Source organism: Psammomys obesus, unplaced genomic scaffold, assembly GCF_907164565.1.
Source record: "Psammomys obesus unplaced genomic scaffold, mPsaObe1.curated_primary_1811, whole genome shotgun sequence".
Classification (NCBI taxonomy): Eukaryota; Metazoa; Chordata; class Mammalia; order Rodentia; family Muridae; genus Psammomys; species Psammomys obesus.
In genome coordinates, this window is record NW_026596046.1 from 16,432,584 (window position 1) to 16,455,419 (window position 22,836).

General features: G+C 42.4%; 1 protein-coding gene across 2 annotated transcripts in view; it reads right to left on the minus strand.

Moving 5' to 3' along the window:
• Ntrk3 (neurotrophic receptor tyrosine kinase 3) overlaps nucleotides 1-22,836 on the minus strand; it is a 372,713-nt gene that overhangs the window by 79,835 nt on the left and 270,042 nt on the right. Inside the window, exon 14 of one of the 2 annotated variants that reach the window (XM_055623069.1) lies at nucleotides 19,964-21,964. The exons of the other annotated variant lie outside the window; for it this stretch is intronic. Within the exon in view, the coding sequence (XP_055479044.1) occupies nucleotides 21,846-21,964 (119 nt within the window). The 3' untranslated portion in view covers nucleotides 19,964-21,845. Of the gene's footprint in view, nucleotides 1-19,963; nucleotides 21,965-22,836 lie in introns of those variants that run through there. 2 annotated transcript variants of the gene reach the window in all.

The window sequence follows — 22,836 nt, forward strand, 5'->3', positions numbered from 1 at the left end:
AGATCAGTGTGGTTTTCTAGCCCTATGTTATAGGAATGGCAGAAGCTGGAGAAGCCTTAACTTATGTTGGGAATGGTAAAGGCTCCAGCTGTGGCCTTAATATGCACAGCTCTGAACTAGCTGTGTGACTCTGGGGAATTTACTTCTCTGAGATGACTTGTTTGAAAAACACAAAGTATGGCTGATTTTGTAGGGAAATGAGTTATTATTAGTCTGTAAATGTCTTACTTAAGCACAGTGCAGGCACAAAGCGAATGCTACAACTAAGATTCAATTCTCCTCTCTTATAGACTGCTCATTTTGGGCTGCCTCAAAAATGTTCACTCACCTGGACACAGAAGCAAGCCCAGATTCAAAGACCATAGTTCCTCCAATAACAGATTTGCGCCATGTGCCCACCTGAACCAGGAAGCCATTTTCAGCAGTAAATGATTCTGATTGCCCCAGGCCTCCACTGCCTAATGGAGCCCTTTGGATGTGTATTATCAGCTACACACCACAGAGGCCCAGGATTTCTGGGGATGAGGAAGATTCAAGGAGGCTGGAGGGTAGCGAGCAATAGATGATAAACTTCAGCAAGTGGAAGTCACACTGGGTGACCTTGGGGGATGTTTTACATAGTCATACTGAGTCATAGAAATGGCTAAATGGCATGAGAACAAATGAGAGCCTCCAAGCCTCAGGCTCAGGTAAGAAAGGTAGATAAAATGCTGAAAGAGGTCCATGCACACAAATCCCTGTAACAGAGGCTTGTTCTAAGCATGCCTGATAGACAAAGCTGATGGCTCCTGCCAAGTTCCCATTGTGGCCAAAGTAGACCAAAGGGAACCAGTTCAAAATAGTTATCATTTTTTATAGTGGAGGACATGAGGTTATCAATCTGGACTCTGTCATGTGGCCAAGGGACTGCATGCTCAGTAAATCCGTGGTGAACTCAATAAACATAATGGAAGTTAAGTGTGTGTCTGCAGCTGGCCATTGTGTGGGGCACAAAGAATTCAGCTCTTCTAATCTGTTTTAACTATTGGCCTAGAGAACACAGACCATTCATTTGGCACATTGGAAAAGTCCCTTGTTGCTCAACCAAATACCCTTCAAGGAGTAGCTTAAAGGAGTTTATCGGACTCATGGCTTGAGAGACTACAATCCGTTTCAGTGAAGAAGGTAAACCAGTGGGCATGACCATGGAAGCTGCTTCCTCATATCCCAGAAGGTGGAGAAGCTGACAGACTATGGCCAGAAACAGGGCCAAGCTATAATCCATGGACCCACTGTCAGTGACCTAATTCCACCAGGGAGACTCCACCTCCTAAATCCTCCATAGCCCCCTAAAACAGCCAAGCGATCAAGTACATGAGCCTAAAGGTTATCTTTTACATCCAAATTATAGCACCCAGAAATTCCAATACCATGTGATTTAAGCCTCATGATCAACACCCCCAAGGGCACCTACCTGGTATCCTGTCTGCCTTCTTTAAGTCCCAATTGCTTCATATGTAAATAAAAAATATCTACGTGAAATGATTTGCATGCAACAGTTAGATGAAAAGTTTCTATTCTGTCATGCTTCAACAGCAGCAATGGGATGGGAAGGTAGCATGATTGGGAGAATGCTTGCTTAGCATGCACAAGACCGTGCTTTCCAGGGTCACAAAACCAGATATGAGGGCACACATCTGTAACCCGAGCACTGTAGAGGTGTAGAGGGGAGTATCAGAAGTTCAAGGTCATGTTTGGTTGAATAGCAAGTTTGAGGCTAGCATGGAATACATGAGCTACCGTTTCAAAACTGAATAAACAAAAGACTATCACCATGCTCAGTGTTAGGTTACCATGTTATGCTTTGGCTTTCTTTCTGTTGGTTTGTTTTTAACTTACAGGAGATGGAAACTAGGGCCTGCTATCACCAAGCTATACCCTAGCCTTGTCAGCACATCTTAATGAAAGAAATAAGAATCTTCCCAGTAAGTTCCTGCTAGGTCTGAGAACTCCTAGTGGGTCCACTGTGTAACAGAGCATATTAATTAGTCTGTGTAAATGCAAAAGCAGGCACAAGGCTGAATAAGCAAAGCACTGAGCAGATTTGGGCACTGAAGTGTGGTAACTGGATTTCTCTGGGGAGAAATGAGGAAGAGAACTCAGGAGACTTAGAAAATGGGAATTCCGGCAATGGAGTGGGGATCTGTTACTGAGATATCTGGAGGTCTCTAAACAGGAACATCAATGATTCACCATTAGGTAATTTATATTGCTGCAACAAAAATCCTCCATACGATATGACTTCTAGAGCAAAATCCTGCATTGCTGATGAACACAAAACAGTGCACAAAAGGCAAGTTTCAAGTGTTGGGATAAAGACTCACAAAACCAGGAGTGTGTGTTAAATGCACAGTGACATCCCTTAATGAAAGCAGTCTCTAAATAAATGTATGTCATGAAAAGCACATCTGCCTCAGTCTCTCCAACCTGAGCATCCTTACAAGAATGTGTACAACGTCCAATGTTCATACAAGGTAGAGCTCTCAGACTCTCAACTGTCATCTATCTTGTTCAGTCATCAATAGCCAATTCCTTAGCAGACCTATCTATTATCTAAAGGTCTTTCATATGTAACATAGGCCAAAGGACTCATGGTCTTTATCCATGCACCTGGCCTTCCCCAGGCGTTCTCTGTGTGCCAGGTGGAAGCCTATTCACTTAATAACATCAAGCACACAAGTTTTGCTTGATGACTCTCTCTACAGTACTACCAAGCTCACCGATAAACCCATCAAAGTCCAGCTCTCTAGGCTGTCCACATCTCTTGTGGTTCAGCTTTCCCAGTCATCCCAACCCAAGCTATGAAAGCTTCTCACCTGGGCCATGCTCTCCTAGCTGAACTTCCATTCTTCTCCCACTTTGGTCAGCAAACCAATATATATATATATACAAAAATAGTAAGAACATAATTCTTTCTTCTGAGTTTAGAATAAAAACTAAAACCATTAAAAACACTGCTTACAGTGTTTGACCATACCTGGCCCGACAACCTCATTTCCTACCTTTCTCTGTCTCTATCTCTCTGTCTGTCTCTGTTTCTCTCTGTATCTCTGTCTGTCTCTTTTTCTTCTTCCCTCCCTCCTTCATATTCTCTCTTTCAGTGCTGGGGGTAGAATCTAGAACCTTGCACATGCTGATCTGCACTCCTCACCCACCACCCCTCCATTCTATACCACTAAAGTAGCAGCCACTGTCTGTCTCTATTGCTCACTGTCCAACTCACCACTCAAAAGAAGTCACTTGTAAGCCAGAGCAGTGTTAGTCTGCAAATTTAGCATTGCAAGCCTGCAAGACAACTACTCATTTATTATTTGTCATCAAGTCCTCTCACTGGACCATGTTCATGAATGCTTGGTCTGTTTGTGGTCTCGATATGTACTATACCCCGTCATCTCCACCAGCACTTGGACCACAACAGTTATCAACAGTGAACTAGTTTAACAAATGAGTGACTGCTCCTGTAGCCTTGTTATCATTATGCACAGGCTGGAAACATGAAGTGACGGTTGGAGAACCAGCACCAGCCCAGATGGTGGCATCTTCAGCAGATCTAAATTCTGAAACTAAAGCAGATGTGCTAGTTATTAAATGAGGGCAGTGCCCAGCAGGAGAGCAATCACAACACTGAGTTAACGCTGAACTTAAGAACACAGTCTTTAAAGCACAGATTCTATGAGCAAATACATAAACATTAAAGATATGGGGAAGCAGAGTCAAAGGCTCCCTGTCTTCCCTATGCATTTGCCCCCTCCTTCATCTCAAGGCTCTATCTCTGAGCTAGAGCTTGATCACATCTTTGCAAGTCAAGCCAGAATACCATCAAATAAAGATCCGTTACATCAGCCCAAAGGCTTCCCAGGATGTTGTAATTATAGGTAACCACTGTTCCCGGGGAACAGCTGGGAATGGCCAGCCATATCCAGCTTCACATGATGGGTATCTTTGTATGGGACCAGCATATCCTCCACAGCCACAGGTTTATTCTTCTACAGGATGCATAATTTGGGTTGCAGGACACTTCCTGTTGCCTTTCCCTAGTTGTCCTTTGTCCTAAAAAGCAAAAAGTAGTCTCAAAGTTTGAATATGAAGTCAGCCAAAATTAAATGTCCTCAGCAGGCGAGTTCAGGCAAAGATCATGATGGTAGAAAATGGGTATTTTGTTTTTTTTTTAAAGAGGGTTTTTTTTTTTTTGCATTTGAATTAAAGATTTATTGAATTGTTTGGTTCTCTTCTTTAAATGAGACTAACTCATGATCCCCTTCCAAGGATACTACAGCAAAACTCTCCCAGACAACTGACTCACTCTTAGTGAACTCAGGAAATAGGAATACATTCCCTCAGTTGTCTTTCTCTCCCATTATGCATGTCATCTTCATTGTACTGCCTTTTCTTAGATAGTTTAATAGTGTTTCTCTACCATTCTTCCAAAACCCAAGGTTAAAATGTTTTCTAAATGTTTGTCTCCAATATTTCCCAGTTTGCTCACTCATATAGCACACACATATCTTCAGAACTGTAGTTTCTTCTTTCACGCTAGCTTCTCATCTGTGGGATTAAAAGCATGGCCTCCTATAGTTCCAGTTATTTCTTGTGAAAATAACTCCATGGTCCTGTTTTTCTGCAGGTTCGTGGATGGATAGTCTCTAGGCCTGTGTTACACCTGTCTTTCGTCTGTCCCCACTCATTCCTCAGCCTTTACACTCACATTCTCATGGATTCATTCCATTGACACAGTTGTCCACTTGTCACTCAATAAACATAGAAACTTCTTTTTGGGATTAGACAGGGTCTCACTAGATGGTCATACATAGCCTGGAATTAATTGTATGTTCCAGAATACCCTCAAAATCACGACAGCTTACCTTTGCCTCATGACTGGTGAGAGTACAGGTGTGCATCACCACTCTTAATGTTCCTATTGCTCAACCTGGATTAATTGTTCTCAGACCTCATTCAACACAAGGTACTTTCAAGTTCTTCACAAGCTAGCCTTGCCTATCCCACCACCAGAAATTCATGTATGACAACAGATGTTTATTTATCTTGAGAGATATAGTTATTGCCAAGATTATAAAATTTCAGGAATCCTAGAACCCCTGGGTACCTACTACAACATAATGTGTGACTTGGTTGCAAATGACCATCTCCCTATAAAGAAAAATGGAGGGTTGAACCCTCTTTGTGACCCAATCCATAGCCTATACTTAGCAAAGTCTACTCATTAAATCATAGAATTTCAATTCAATATCAAATTTCAAGGGGTCAGAATATATCCCTTGCCGAGATAGCCTTAAAAGGAAAGGAACGTTTAACTAATGCAAATTAATGACTTAAAAATGACCAACTACCTGTTGAGCACCACTGTGATGGACACTGTAGCATAAGCAGAGTTGGGAAATGTTTCACAAGCTATGGCAGGAAACAGGAAGGGAGAAGGCAATGTGGACTTGGCAGGAAGCAAGATAGGTCTGAAGTGGCTTTAGTGGTGGAACCGTGTGTGCCCTGTGTCCTGAGAGATCCTGCTTCATGAGCCCAGGTCATTGCCAAATGGACTAGCCAATGATAGACACTGATGTGCTCATAGTGGTACAAGACTTCCTTGTAGACAGGCCATCCACAGCTACAGCTTGCTTCACCCCCTGGAATAGCTTCTTTGGTAAGAAGGGGGAATAGGCTCTGAGAGCTCTCCTAAATTTGCTTCCTAGCTACCCTGACACTGAAGAGGAAGTTGCAGAGCCTCACAGGGCATGTGACACATGCCAAGTGGCATTCCAGAGCTGGTATCTACTGTCCCTCTCAACCTGGCAGAAAGGAAAGGTCAGCACCCAGGGATCTTGGAATGCATGTGTCATTTTTGGCTTCCATCTTTAACAATGACCAGTGAACAGCTTGCTGAGGCTGTAGGAGGAGACACCAGCATAATCGTACTTGTTGGTTTTAACTTCAATGCTCCTCCTAGCACAACATTTTTTTTTTTTTGGCTTTTCTCTTTTGCTACCAGATCTTGATCCTTAAGGTTAATTCCGATGTTTGCCTACGTCTCCAACTGTTTAGGCTCTTTCTGTATCACCTGTTTTAATGTCAAGGGGCTTCTCTTCCCAGGACTGCATCTCTAGTTGACAAGGGTCCAACAGTCAGACGAAGGAAGGCTATATTTTTTCCTGGTGGCCTTCTGTTTTCTCTACACCCACCCCCAGAGAGACATAAGAACCTTGTTATGAAAAGGAGACAGTGCTTTAGAAACACAGCCCAGTGCCATTACCACCAGAGAAAAAACATGGCTATCAGTTGGCCTCAAAAGCTTTTAAATAATCTCATGATTGATCTCTTGACCTAGAGGGTTTGTTTTCTGTTATTTTTCAGATTTCTCTCCAGCTGGTTGACTTCTCTCCAGATTGGACCCTCCCCTGCCTCCAACCCAGATCTAGGTCTGTCTGTTCTTTTTATAGCTTGTTTCAGTCTCCACTGCAATGCCCCACCCAATGTGTTCCAGGAGGCTGACTGCTTAAAGGCCAGGCCAGAGGTCAGAATTCAAAAGAACTGACTCCTAATGTCATGCTGACCTTGAGAAAGTCAAAGCATCATGCTCAGTTAGCCATCTGCACAGCATATGAGATTAGAGACTCCACTCAGGATCCCATTAACATTTCCGGATAGCGTAACTCAGAATTCTCAGCCCTAAAATGTGGTCAGACTCTGGCTTTAGAGTTGCTGGAGGGCAATATCATTCATATTATATGATTGTTGGTAGCACATTAAAGCCACCAGAGAAAGGACAATGGTATCTGTATTCACCAAGGTTGCCTCCTAGATTCGACAGCCCCCATGTTTCAGAAAGAGATGTTTTCTTCCTGCCCCCACCCCAAGGCAACTTTCTATTAAAAGGTAGCTAGGTGTCCAGAAAGAAATCAAGCCAGTTCTGGAACAGGCTTGTGTGCCTAGCAGCTTGGGAAACAGAGGCAGAAACAGTCCAATTTCAACACCAGCCCAGGAAATTTAGTGAGATCCTGTGCCAAAAGAAGAAAGCAAAATTAGGCTGGCAATGTAACATTGCAGTGAAGAAATTATTTAGCATGTTCCAGGCTCTAGGTCCACTTCTAAGGACTGCCATCACAGATAGGTAGATAGATAGATAGATAGATAGATAGATAGATAGATAGATAGATAGACAGATAAATAGATAGAGTACATAGACTAGATATATAGATGATAGGTAGATGATAGACTTGATAGATAGATTAGATATATAAATGATATATGATAGGTAGAGAGACAGATAAATAGGTAGAGTACATAGAGTAGATATATAGATGATAGATAGGTATATGATAGATAGATTAGATAGACTAGATAGATATATAGACAGATAAATAGATAGACAACATAGACTAGATATATAGATGATACAAAGGTAGATGATAGACTGGATAGATAGATAGCTTAGATATATTAGATATATAAATGATAGATATATGATAGATAGACAGAGTACATAGACTAGATATATAGATGATAAATGGGAATATGATAGACAGATAGATTAGATAGACTAGATAGATATATAGCTTAGACTAGATATATAAATGATAGATATAGATAGATTAGATAGACTAGGTAGATAGATAAATAGATAAGATAGACTACATACAGATAGATAGCTTAGATAGACTAGATATACAAATGATAGATGATAGATTAGATAGACTAGGCAGACAGACAGACAGATAGATAGGTGGATCCATTGGTTACCTCACTACCTGAGGGAATAAAAACATGTAGAGCTGGCCATAATGGGTTGGGTGCAATGCAGCTATGCAGTGACAAGGAATAATAAGGAATGCAAGAGTTTCAAAATAAGGGAAGGGGTTTACTAAAAAGAACACAGTAGCGTGTGTGATAGCTTTCTTTCTGCTAATTACAGAAAAATTAAGAACATGTTTTGATATTTGTTCATATTTAAGTTGCTTGTGTTTAACTCATAGGAACACAGAAGAAGACTAGTTGGGACCAATGGTAGTAGGAATAGGAACTGCAGGTGAGGGACAAGTGTAGAAAGCACAGTGGCATACATAAAAATACTGCAAAAAAAGTGCAGGGAGTCTTATGGAAGAAGAGAGGGGTGGGAATATAGGGACATGGATGAGACAGAAGACCAACAAAGCTAAAAGATCTAAGCCTGGAGGGTCCTGCAGAGACTGATGCACCAAGGAGGACCGTGCATGAAGAGGACTAGACCTCCTGTGCAGATGTGGCCCATTGGCAGCTCAGTCTCCATGTGGATCTCCGAGTGAGGGGAGAATGGGCTGCCTTGACCATGAACTCGGTTGACCGCTCTTTGATCACTTGCCCATGCTGATGTGGTCTTGCCAGACCACTGAGGAAGAGGATCCAGACAGTCCTAAAGAGACTTAACAAGCTATGGGAAGATGGCAATGGTGGAGAACTCCCCCTTTCAGTGGACTAGGGAAAAGGATTAGGGGGGAAGAGGGAGGGAGGGTGGAACTGGAGATGTTGAGGGAGGGGGCTTCAATTGGGATATATAATGAATAGATTGTGAAAAAAATAATAAAAATAGACATCAAAAATACTGCAAAAATAAAAAAGAAGATGGAGGCAAATATAGTATCCTAATAAAGTTCATGTAGACTTTATATAAGTTTTATGTATTCTGTATCATATTTATAAGCTTTATTAAATTCATATATATAAACTTTATTTTACATATATATTATATACACTTTATTGATGCACTATGTACATACCATAAAATCGACCCATTTTAATGTACAATTCAATGACTTTTAGCAAATCTCCTGAAAGGAATAATCAGCATAAACCAGTCATAGAGAATTTCCTCATCATAGTGAGATCTGTTGGTCCACTAGCACTTCATTTCTGTCCCACCCAGGCCTTGGTGACGGCTAAACTAATGTCTGTCTCTATAGTGTTGAGTATGCCTGACATTTGAAACAGATCTTCCTCCTTTTACCTGAACCATTTAAAGGTTTGTTTATTGCAGCGTTTATCAGCACTTTGTTGCCTGTATTGCTAGTGGTTTTTCACATTAGGGAAACATATTTTGTTTGATCAACTTATTTTGTTGATCAACTTACTACTTCATAGGCGCTTGGATTTTCCACTTCTTGCTGATTAAAAAAAAAAAAAGATGAACATTCATGCACAAGTGTTTGTAAGGTGTATTTTTTAAACCATCTGGGAAATATTACCTATACACAAATTTTTAATATTGCAAAAGATAAATGACACAGCACATGCAAGCAATCTTATAAAAGTAAAAAAATTTAAAAAAACTATGTGTGCATGTTCACATAGAATGATTTTATCCTGTTAAATAATTAAATAAGTACATAAAAAAGATTAGAAGGCAGAAAGCTAAAAAATGTTAACAGTGTTGTCTCTGGGTGATGAGATGGTGGATAATTTATGTGTTTGTATGCTTTTCTGTATTTCACTGAATTTTCCACTGTGAATATAAATTACTTTTGTAATCAGAAAAAAGCACACTATTATTAAAAGTGGAAAAAAATCTTTCCCATTCAATTTCTCCAGCGTCTTTACCTCTCTCTCACAGACAGATTCACTCACAATAGTCAACAACTGGGGGCAAATGCATGGACACTCCCAACCTCTATGATGTTGGTCACAGAATACTGAAACCACAGAGCTCCCCAAAATACCAATCAATTGTAGAGACCCTGAGATCAGTCTCCATAGCAACCTAACAAGGGCATGGCTCTTTGTAAGCATTGCCAGAGCATGGAGATGGCAGAAGGTTTGCCTCAGACAGTCCGGGTTACCAAAGGACCATGGTGTTTAGCTGCATGGAAACGGGGTCAGGCTTCCCAAGGCTTGAGGAGACCAGCAGCTCTTTAAATGATGAGACATTTAAATTTTAACTGATCATTTGATTGTAGGAGTCTGTGAACTGCTGTTTCTACTTATACAGCTGCAAATGATGTCATCATTAAGTATTTTTTAAGAATAGCATTTAGAGGTGTCTCAGGGGAGGAAAGGCACTTGCTGCCAAGTCTGATGATACGAGATTTCTCTCCAGGACCTATATGCAAATTGTCTCCTAATCTACACAATCACACAGACGCACGCACACACACATAATGAAATTAAAATATTTTAAATTTTAAAATGTCATTGAGAGGCAGATATCCCTTCCCTGTGCTTATACCTCACAGTTTTATCACATTGCTAATTATCCATACAAGATCCACACTTTATTAATTAGAAGCAAATATCTCAGATGTCCAAAGATCAGAAAGGTATAAATCAGGCTAAGATGCTGTTAAGTAAGATATACCCCTGTTAAACATATCTTCAGTGTAATTTAAGGCCATGATCAAAGGACTCTGGCTTATTGGTGTTACGAGACATATGATGCTATAGGTTCGACCCCTAGCTTGTTCCCTGTCTCAAAGACCCAACTCCAGCCTGCATCGAAAAGGACCTCATATGGAAACATGTGCATATTCAGTTTAAATCTGTCAATTTCCTTAATCCCACTACCCACAGACAGTGATCCCTAGCTAATCCTAGTATGTCCATCTGAAATGTACCATACTGTTAGGAGAATACCTTAGTGAACAGTCTGATGGGGTCCTAGAAGTACATGAAGAAGTGTTTTGGTGAAGAAGGTAAGACAACTAAATTGCTATCAATGAAGGGAGTATATAATAGATGGTCATTTCCCATGGCTCTTGAACTCTAATAGCCAGAGAGAGTCCCAGGAATTACAGAAAGTCTCTCTTGCCCAAGACTAAAGAATACTGGTCTACATACTACACATTAAACTGAAATTTTCCAGTCTTGTCACTACTAATGCTTTGGTCTTGCTAATTCTTTGTGCAGTTGAGGGTGGAGCATACCACCCATCCTGAGTGATAACAACCAAAGATGTCTTCTATACACATTTTTTTTTCCTAAGAGATAAAAATCATCCATCAGTTGAAAAATCACGGTAGACTATAAGGCTCTTGAAGACAGGGAAAAAGTGAAACTCCGTCACTTACTAATGGAGTGTACAGCTCAAAAAAAAAAAAAAAAAAAAAGATGGCTTTAAATGGTTTAAGGATGAATTACTGAACCAGTATTCACTTGGAATCCCCTAAAATATTGTTGTTGGTCTTTAAACTCTGCTTTTGGGAACAGAACCCGGTACCTTGCGCATGCCAGGTAATTGCTGCATCACTGAGCCACATAAAGAATCTATTCTTCTAGTGAGGCTGTAAAATAACAAAGACTCCATGACAGCCATTTCAAAGAAGTTCTCACCCGCAATATATAAATGATGTATCACCGGAGGTACTGGACACTGTCACCCACCACAAACCATGATGAAACATGTAACTGCAGGGAGGTGAGCTGGGTGCGACAGATTTAACCTGTGCTATAGCCTGACCTCTCTGCTGAATCCACCCAGGTAAGAGAAGGAGGGATATGTTAGCATCCTTATCTTACTTGTGCAGGGGCTGCTCAGAACACTGCTGATTTGCATGTTCCTTAAACGAATCTAAACATGATTTGTAATGAAAACTACAATGTTCAATGGCTTCTCTCTTTTCATCTCCGTCCATTCATTGTCTCTCTTACCAATGGGATTTTATAAGCTGACAGCCATAACGCAGTTTTCTTAGTAACATGTGAAATCCTTCTTGTACATTCCCATGTTTCTGGTGGTGACGTCAACACCCTGAAAGTGTTGTGTGTGCTCTTGGGAATGCATAGGGTTCTTCGGTTTTCTGACAACAGTGAACAAATGTGGACTCATCACATATAAAATACATTTTGAACTTTAATAACTTTAAGAGTATAAAAGTCCCTAAGTTACTGGGTGCTGGGTTAAACTTCTATGCCACAGAAAGTACAGAGTGGAGGAAAGTTACTTGGAAGACCTTTCTGAAGACTACCGTAAGTCACTGAATGTAAAAAATAAATGCATATCAGAGTTTCTAATATGAGTGTCATTGTGACATTTTCACTAAAAAACATTCTCTAGGTTCATCAAGATAAACAGGTCTATCGGGCCTGAGGAAAAATTACAAGTATTTGCTATTGGTAACAGAAACCAAGCACTCTACACACAGAGTTCCTCCTTTGGATGTTCACTGATAATCTGATTTGCACTTGTAGTAGCTCTGCTTTCCCAACCCCAAAGTGCCCAACCTTTGGCTCTGTTTCTATCTCTGAATGTCAGGAGTACACAGAGAGGGTTATTAGGAGAGTGACAGAGAACACACCCGTTGTCAATTGTGAAAAGGGAAGAGGGAGCTCCATTCTTTCCTTAGCTGAGATTCTTACATGCTGTTAAGTAAGATATACCCCTGTTAAACGTATCTTCATTGTAAGTTAATGCATCACCAAGAAGCATTGTTTTCTCATCACTGACCAAAACAAACAAGATACCCTATTCCCTCCAATTTTACCACCAATCCTTCTAACACCTTTGATTTCTCCTTTTAACTTTTCTTTACATATTTTTTTAACCTCATACAATATAGGTGTTATATCTATAGCCCTGCCCTTGTCACAAAGTAAAATGGTATTTTGAACACATGGCACCATTGATGTTCCCAGAAAGGGCATAGTATCTCTATCATCTTTCAGATGCAACAATTGAAAGCTAAAATTCACCTTCCTTGATGTACATTGGCAACTGGTGCCCAGGCCAAGACTAAGACTGTTTACACTCACACTGGATCAGAGCTCCTCTGAATCCTCCCTTGAAAAACAAAGGCTGAATGTGAGAGATTAAGAAGGGTTTCCCAGCCATGTTCTTCAGACCCTTGGAGGGAAATACACCCATGGTTTTCATAATAGTTGTTTCCAGAAACTACCTCCTCCATCTCCTTTATGAGATAATGTTGGTTTTCTACAGAGTAAAAATAATTACAGTAGACAGTTCAAGAAATGGCCAATAACATACCAAGGACAAAAAGAAGCTTCATTGGCCAAACAGTGGAATGTGAACTCCCATCCTCAGCCTAGTCACTCCTCTATAGCCTGTTTCCATCCTCCATGTTATAAATAATTCAGTTTCTTTTTCTCTTAAATATCACAAAACCAAGTTGGAATCTTTATGTGGAGGATTCTTCTGTGTCTTTCTCTCCCTCCTCCTCTCCCTCCCTCACCAGCCCAGGCAACTCCCTGGAGAACAACCTCTCAAGCTTTAACATTTATTCTTTGACATTTCAGACTGTTTGTTAGGCAATGCTGCCTTCTTGAAATCAAAGTTGAAAAATCTTGCTGAGAACTCCCGCTTGGCCCTGTCCAAAGGTGACAGGAAGGGTCTGTTAGGCCTGGAACACTGGCCTTCTGCCTCACCCGGAGAAACAATCTGATTCCTATTCACAAAGGCAGCCTCTCTCTCTCTCTCTCAGGCATACCACCTCATAGGCCAATATGTTCACCAGAGAGTACCTAAGAACTAAAAGATGTTCCCTTCCAGGAGTCAGCAGTGGCTCACTGGAACATGGCAATCAGGGCACCTGTTGAATAGGTTATTTTACATGAGTGTCATTAAGGCTTTTGTCACCTACTGAGACAAATACAGAACAAGGAAAATTAACTTACTTACCCCAAGTCACTTGCTTAGTGGCAGTGCTGAAACTGGGATTCCCATCTTCATTTCTGTATGCTACCACTAGGTACCATCAGCCTGTGAGAGTGGCCCATGTTAGAGCAGATGTCTCAAGCTCCTATGTGAACGGACTTACCATAGGGAGGACTGAGCCTCCTGTTGGGTAGAGATGTGAGATGTGAGTCTTCTTTGATATCTTTGACATCAATGGGTAGATGATGAAGCATTCTGCTTAGCTCTTTTTTTAAAAGCTTCTGACCACATAATAATCAGTGTTTCCTGAAGTATGTGTGCGTAACGTATTAATAGATGTTAAGTAAAGAATGCCCCATGTTCCCAATTACGTTGGAAAACGTGCAGAATAAAAGGTTGATTTACAGCAGGGTTTCTTAGAGCCTTCAATATCCTAATGTACACCATGAACCTGTAAGAGCTGGATAAGCCCTGTAACACTCTCTAAAGTCATCTGATGAATCTTTAGCATCTGACAGACTTAAGGGGAGCATGGCTACGGCTAGTGATGAGGGGCACATGATCTTCACATAATTTATCTAGTGACTGAAGTGAGAAAATGATTTTTCTGCAAGTTGGGAAATCCAAATTAAGGGGAGAACATATTGCAGTAGCTGAAGCCTTGCCCAGAAAACCGACCCATTCATGTGGAATAACAGTTGGTCAAGTGGCTGACCCTATAAAATGATTAAGGCAGCCAGTCTGGTCTTCTTCATAAGCAAGTTGGTCATTTGACATCACGGGTGTTAAGCTGCAAATGTCTGTTAGGGTCACAAGAAATGCTGAATTGACAGCCGTAAACATTGAACTATTCTGTGGATCATATAGACATAGACTGAGAATTGAAAGTCTTCCAGCCATGACATTCCATAATATGAGCTATATTGATGGTGCCTCCCATGCTGTCCACTGACTGGGAGAGAACAGGCCCCAGGTCTCCCTTGTCAGCTTAGTTTCAGCTCAAGTGTAGGACTTGAGCAAAGCTGTGGCCCCCTGGTGGGAACATCCAGAGAACTTCACAGGCCCTGGCTGTACCGTCTTAGCCAAACTGATCTTTCAGAGACTAACACACTCCCAAGAGTCACTTGCAGATTTACTCAGCAGCAGGAAGGTGAACAACACTGACATGCACACAATGCACAGGCTGGATTCAGTTATCATCTAGCCTGTGTTCTGGGATTTTCCAGCTCCCTATAATTATTAGAAGGACCCTGGAGGAGACACTTTAGTTGGCCTAAAAGACACACAGACTACAGTCAGAGATGTGTCCTTGTATAGCAGGAGGGCAGATCTTAGAGGTGTCCCTTCCAAGAAAGACTGAGTGAGAGAGCTGCCAGGGCTTAGAAGCCTCCTGTTAAAGGCTAAACTCTATATTATCATCAAACTCAAGGGCACTTTAAGTACCTGAGTGTGTGAGACCAACTCACATTTCCCTTAAGGATGCATATTCCTCCCTCTCCGTCTTTCCAGATATCTGCCTTCTCTTTTTCTGAGAAGTCCATTTCTGAGGAGGACTAGAATTTATGAATTTCCATCAGCTACTGTTGCAAGCCTTACAGAGCAAGAAACGCAACACACATCACAGGGACACACACAGAGCAAAGCTAGCATGTGCTCAGAGTAAGAAAGTCGGTGGCTCTTCAGAAGTTTGTAAAGGGGAGTTTACCAGGCCATATTTGACAACATTAAAGTCACTTTTACCCATTTCCAACTCAGGTCCTTCTCACTGGTGAATGAACTTTGCAGTCGAGAGAGGGAAGAAAGTATCTTTCTTTAAGAAAAATAGTCCACTTGCTCCAATGCAGTTCCCAAAAGCAGAAACAAGTTTCATTTTGCTGCCAAGGTTAGAGTATAAAGGTGGCAAAAACAGAGGGAAAGAGGCAAGCTGGCCCTCTAGGTCCCCACCAAGGCCTTCTCCAACGTTACTTACCAAAGTCTGGCTTGGTAGTGTGTTCTGAGCTGCTATGGTGCTCTTGAAGCCAATCCTGGGAGCCACAGTTCTGGAATGCATACCTGTAGGCAGCCTCATTCCTTGCTCCTCAAACCTTCTCCATGGCTGACTTGGAGAGTCGAGCACCCCTCCTCTGACCCCACAGGTGTCATTTTCTTTTGGTTGAGGGGTGAAATAAGAGCTTGGCAGTTTGGAATCAGAATACCCAGGGTCTGCCCTTTTTGACTGTGCCACATGTCCATCTTTACACACTTAACCTCATCAGAGTCGGGCTCCCTTACATTTAAAAGGCTTTGAAAGATTATGATTTGCATAGGGTCATGGGTAATTTTGTAAAGCTCAGGGGTGTATCATGTGTACTGAATTCACATGTCTCCTAGTAAGAGGCCTAAAAGTCCTACAAGGGCTGTCAGTCATGGTTTTTTTCTGTAGCGCTGGCTGCTTTCTGGAGTTTATAATCCCGCCTTTAACCTTCACTCCAAAATGTCCCAAGTCTCCACTGGGCCTGAGCTGCAGGTTCACCACACAGGTGCCATCAGCATCCTTCAGGACCTGGCAGGGTCTATGCTCCACAGAGTTCACCCTACATGTCTCACTTCTGTTTGTCAGAGAAACCAAGCCTGTCTCCATCAATGGCTTAATCCTAAGAGTTCCCTCCTTATTCCCAGTCCCCAGTTCCAAACTTTCTGAAGCATGCAGAAACTTTGAGCAAGGCTCCAAAAATTCATATCCACCTGCAAGGAGAAGAGAGTGGGCAAGGAAGATTGAGCTCCTGCAAGCACACTCAAAAATATTTTATGTCAGGGGGATCCATTCTCCAGATGGAAAGAGTTCACAAGGCAGTGAGCTCACAGATCTTATTCAGAAATATCTTTCTTGGCCAAGTTGTCCTTTAAGGAGAAAATGAGGCCAGATCACTCAGTTTCACTCACTGTGTACAAAGAAACAGGACCCAAATCCTACCCAAGCTGGCTTCCGAATCCAGACGTAATTTCAGAACCATAACCCTGGCTAACACATCTCCTTCAAGTCACATGTCAGTTCAAGCAGGGTTGAAGGAGGAATCTGATTTAGCTCTGAAAATACATTGTCAGATCTAGGCTAAGGTTCTCTTGGGAAGTGGGAAGGAGAGGGGGCGGTAACCACAGGATTTCTAGAGGCAAAATGTAGAACCAAAGCTTTCCAAGGAAACCCAAGGCTGTAGGTAGCTTGGTAACCCACATCAACCAGCATTAAAGAGCAGGAGTGGAGTGGGTGGTAAAACAGGCAGAGGAGAGGGGTGGAGCCCAAGGCCAGCATTGGACACTGCGGGCCCAACTCCAGCAGTTTCCAGTCCGCTCTCCCTCCCCTCTCCCTCCACTGTCAGGCAGAAGAGTGTCCTCCTCATCTGCCAGAGAAGCCTCAGAAGAGCTAGGCCTACTTGTCGCTACCTTATTTCTTCTCTTTTCCTTTCTGACACCTTCATTTCACATCTGGCATCAGAGTCATATCAAACAACCTGTATGTAAGTCTGGTCTGACTTCAGGGCAGGAATCAGCAAGCACAGAAGAAGGCTTTGCTCTGCCTAATCCTTGACTGCCTTAGCTCAGAAAGCTACTCAACAATGAACTCATCCTGAATTGATCTGCCCACTCCTGTCCTTGCTCTGGGGAACCAAACCCACACTCTCATTGGTTGCCTTACGATTGTATCAGAGACTCTTGATCTTTGCTCCACTCTGGGTTTTGTCTGAAGGAACTGGACCAAATTAGAATTAGGAGTGTCACAGCCTAGTGTTTTGCCATTGCTGTCACACGTATGTAGAGATGGAGGAGGTGGGGATAGGGGTGTTGTGAACTTGGTGACAGTAAGGAATTTCATGTAAGAGAGGAGACATTGAGAAGGTCATAAGCCAGCTTCTTAGATTCCAATTTGAAATTACCTAGATTCTGTTCTCTGCTCGAATGAGAATCATGAAGCAGAGATTCAACATACCAGGAGATCTCTGAAGGTAGTTCCAGAAGGAAGCTAGAAATAGTGCTTGAGGCAGATGATGGGAAGCTATTATGGTAAAGCCTCCAAGAGCAGAAAAGAGGCTGTTTTGGGAGACAAAAAAAGTGACCAAGAGTATTCTGAATTCAGACATGCCCTGTGGTGTCAGTAGTCATAAGCTATGGAAAGCCAATATGGATATTGACTCTTTCTAGCCTGTGTCTCATGAATAGAAAGTTCTGGCTCTGAGTAGGTGCTTCCTAGGATAAACTGAGTGGTGATTTTGAGTGCTCCAGCGTGGGCCTAATTTGAGGTATTTAGCTCTCTGTTCCATGACCTGGCCACACAAGGCTTATTCTGCATAGCCTCTGTATGCTGCATCGCTTTAAGGTAGACAGCGGATAATGACACAGTTGAGTTTCACAGTCTCCAGTGCATTCAATTAGCAACTCTCAAATATCAGTCCCGAATAAAGACCAGAAAGTACCTGACATGCATGCTGGGCTCATGGGTTAGCCAGCCGAGAAGTTCTACAACAAAAATTCATAGGCTCAAACCATATGCTTAAGTCCAAGAAAGCTCATTCTCAGTGAGCTCTGAATCCAGAAGGTACAGAAGTTGCATATCTGGCTGGTAAAGTTCCTCCACTCTCTAGTGTAGTAGCCTCTCTGTACTGAGATCTGGGGGTTCCATGTGCTACCTTTGCTTGGCCCCAAGATCTAGTGGGGAGAATTGCACGTTAATACTTAGTAGGAAACTGTGGAAATGAGAGGCCTTGGGATGAGACATCCTTTTCCAAACTCATCCAGCTCCTTCTTCTGCCCAGCAATCTTCCTGCACTTCCTGGCATTCACGGCAGTCTCTTCTAGTACCATTGTGTATTTTCCCAAGTACTGGATCTTCTCACTAATGGGACAGGACTTTGCTTCATACTACAGGCAAAATAGAAGCTGCCCCACCTAGACTCCATTATTTTCTTGCCCCTGAACCTCTGAACAGCTCCCCAGCTCTATCCTTTTCTCTTGCCTCCTGCTACATACGAAGGGCTGTCAATGCTAACTAATGCTGGTTCCCTCCCATCTTCTCAGGGGTTATTTCCACCTACTGCCTATGTAGATAATTGGCAAACTCTATGCATGGGATAACACAGAACTTAAACATTTCTCATATGAAAAATCCAAGTTCTCTCCTGAATTCATGCACCTTTCCTTGGTCCCAAGGATAGTCCCAAATATCAGACCTCCTTGCCCCATCCCTGATATTCTGGGACTTCAAAAGTGAGAAGTTAGTGTAACCTCTGTTGTATACCAGGCCACTCTTGTGGACATGGACTTGCATTTAGGGTAGGAAGGATCCAAGCAGACTTGTGTAGTAAACAAAGTGAGATTATACATAATGGCACCAAACTCCTTTTAGCAACTCTGTCACACCCCCACTTAATCTTGGCTCATTTCTCCTTTATTTACTATATGTCAGAGCTTCAACAAGGCCTGATGAGGCCCAAAGAAGTGTCTATATCCACCTACTATCCTATCCTTTCTCCAGCCTTTGTTTTCTGTGTCTCTTACATATCACTTGCTTTTTTTTTTTTTTTTCCAAAGAAGCAAATTTAAAGTACAGAGGGCATTTTGGCATTTCTATTACAGGGTCAGGATCCAGGCTTCGTCTCAGAGATATGCCCTCTCACCTCAGCTTTTTTGACTTTCAGTGGGCTCCAGTGGTTGTTTTCCTTCACATTCTGTAATCTCCTTGAGTTCTGCCAAGACAGCTGAACCAAGGTGAGTGAGGTTGAGCACTTATGTATGTCTATATGTATAAAGTGCCTTTCGGTGATAAGAGATTGGCCTGTAATCTCAGAGATTAAATTTTTTCTAAGTATGTTCACAGGAAAAATAGACAAGTACTGTGCCCCAGGGAAAACCCCACAGGCTTGCTGCTCCGTCAAAGAGAATGGCTCTTCACCCCCCACTCTCAGATCCCTTTGTATATCAGCTCTAAAGAAAATATCTCTACAGGTCGTAATATCTTAAACAGCAGAAAACTCCCCAGGTACCAAAGATATCAGTGACTAAATGAATAGAGTTTGAATCTTGCCTCTGCCAGTCATGTTGTGTAATCCTGGATGAACCCCTGAATATCTCTGAGTACCTAAGAAGATGAAGAAGCACTTCATTGTAGAAATATGATGTACCTGGAGGAGTCTTCATGAACCCAACTAATGAGATATACTGTGAAACTCTCTCGCTAGTAGAACTGTGCTAGAAACTTCCATAGAAAAGTAATATCAAAATAAAAAACAAGTTGTGGACAGCCTGGAATTGCTACATCTTTAATATTCTTTGCAAAACTTTCAAATAAGAGGTCTGATGCAATCATTTCATTAGAAAATAAAGTGTTTATTAAGAAACTATACACTGAACACTCCTATAAGTCTCTGTGGAAATACAACGCCCCATTTTCATAGCACAAAGTGAAGAAATGGCAGAATAAAAGATGCTGCAATGGATGGAGCCTGGGAGGCTGGAAATGAGGTCATGATTTACAACAATTAAAAACATCATCCTCAAGCTTACTCCTTAAAGCCACACTCAGGAGAAGATCTGACCCCAAGGGATCATCTGGGTGTTATGGGGAAGAGTCTGACATAGAACCGTGGGGAGCAGAGTGAGTGGTTCTGGAAGGGACTAAACAACTACATACCTGGGGGCCCTTGAGAAACCCTGGACCCAAAGTGACACTGGGGAGGCCACTCTGGGTCCTAGGAAAGAACTTGGAAAGCTTCATGCTTCTATACCCCAAGGAGGTATCTAAGGTATCAGGCTGGGAACCTGACATGATGAACCAACATCCTCAGTAACCTTTAGGTAGTATCTTTAGCACTCAAGTAAATTTGCTAAATTTCCCCAAAGAATATGCCCTGTCTTCCACTGCTATGCAACGCTGCACCAGAAATACTGGGTTTTAGTAACCACCATGTTGTCTTAAGAACTGAAGGTAGAGTGCTCCCCATTCTTTCCCATAACAGGACCTCCATGAAACTGGAGAGAGCTGAGCCAAGACAGAATTCACTCAGCCAACCTGGCAGAACTTTCAAGCTCTGCAAATGTGTCTTTGCTATTATGCAAAGAACTATCAACCCCTTCCCTCTCCCCAGAGGGCCAAGTGGAAAATGGGGGACCCCTCTTTGGGAAGAGGATGGCTATGGAGTAAGACATGAGTGAAAGCAAGCAAAGTGAACACACATATCGACCAGAGACCAGGATGACACGCCCATCGGTGCCATGAGAGGGGCTGGAGGAGGCCAGGTTTTACTTCTCTTCCCCTTCAGTTCATCTTGACCTTGACATGATGATTCCACTGGGTTCCAAAAGTTCTCAGAGTCAAGAATAAGTGGAAGTAGGGGAAGAAAGCCAATCCCGAGATCATGGGCTAGGAGGAAGGGTCTTGGTCCCTGATTCCCTTGTTGTGGTCCTAGTAGGATGGCCAATTCACAGGTAAGACCTCCTGTAGCCAACATTTGTCGGAACTGTAGCTCTAGGGACCCAGGTGGAGCCAGCAAAAACTCTTTCCAAAGAAAAATTTAATATTGCACTCACTGTGAGCCATTCCAGAGAGGAGAAGAAGAAGGAGAGGCCAAGTGTGTCCACAAAAAAAAAGTATGATTTTTCTCCACACACACACATACATACAAAAAATAAAAATAAACCAACAAAATGACTGTCTTCCATTCTTCCCTCTGAGACCTAATCTGTTGCCAATACTTGGGCCTGGCGCCCCTTCCTCTTACCGCGCCATCTCCACCTCTGTTTAAGAGCTCTCTCTGTGACTCTTCACCACTGGAGGTTGCAGGGTGGCGAGACCACTGAGAGGACAGCATGGAGACCCCACACTTCCAAGCAGGAAAGTGAGACCGGAACACGGCTGGACTTCATCAGGCTTTCTCGTGATGGTTGGGTCAAGAGAATGACTAGTGTGTTTGAAAAGGTAGATCCTGGTGCTTGGGTTTGTGTTCTCTTTATTGGCTCTAAACTTGTTGTCAGGAGTTGCCACGGAGGCCGGAGAAAAAGGAGCACAGTGATGACTGGAGGGAGGGGGCAACCTGCCAATGGTTGATGGGAGACAATGCCCATCTCACTGGTGGCTCATGCAGTTTCTACATAGCATCCCTGGATCCAAAAAAAGAGCAATGCCTAGAGCTTCCAACCTCTCAGAGGGCCCATCCTACCAAGGTGACATCAAAACAAGGAGGCTTAAAAGGAGCTTCTAAAAGCCATGACGTCCTTTGCTGAAATAAACATTGACATCCTCAACATAGACGCCATGGTTAAGAGGCTTGGAATGTCCGGAAAGGCTTATTGGATTCAACATAATTTCTCTGAAACCTATAAAAAAACAAAAAGGAAAAAAAACAGAAAAACAGAAAAAAGCAAAATAAAGTAAAAACCGAAACCCCCAAAGGAGATCGAAACTAAAAGGGGAAACAGAGAGGGAACTTGAAAGGGGAAAACCTAGAGGTATAGATATAGATACATACTGAGAATAGCCAAAATGAATTGCCAACAGAAGGGAAGGATAGGGGTTGGGGGCTGGGTAACTTAAAACAAGCGTGCTCAGAGAAATGGCAAACACTCCGTTTTGCCCGGGCCTTCACTGAACTGAGAAATGGAGGTAAGAAAATAGTATGTTGGGAGTTTGGCCTGGGACTGTCATGGAAGGGGTAGAGCAGACTCGTCGAAGAGTCTTGGCCTATGACCATGTTTCTGGGAGGAAGAAAGCCTGACTGTGAGTCCTGAGGAGCTGGGAAAAGGGATATTGGTGCATACTAGTATTCCCAGAGGAGTCTGGAAAAAAGGATCTGTTTTACCAGAACTCAACATCCTCAGGGGTCTAAGTCTAAGAACTAAATCTCTTATCATTCTCAGGGACACAAGGAGATAAGGGTACTATACTCCCAAGCCTACAGGCACTGTCTCGTTGACCTCTAACCTTGTATTGCCAGGGCTGTGAAAGGCTTAGAAAACAACAGCTAACAACTCTGCCTTCTAATAATTCCATGTCTTACATGGGATAAAGTCATCATGAAGGAGTCATTAACACAGTTGGCCACAAGGTCATGAGCTGCCTCAAGAAGAGAAAACTTTCACAACAGCTTTCTGGCCACACATCCAGGGACAGACTAGGAGGTCCAGAGACATGGTATTCCTAATAAAACTCCGGAAAAGTTTTATTCAATCAATTCCAGATTGTACACATT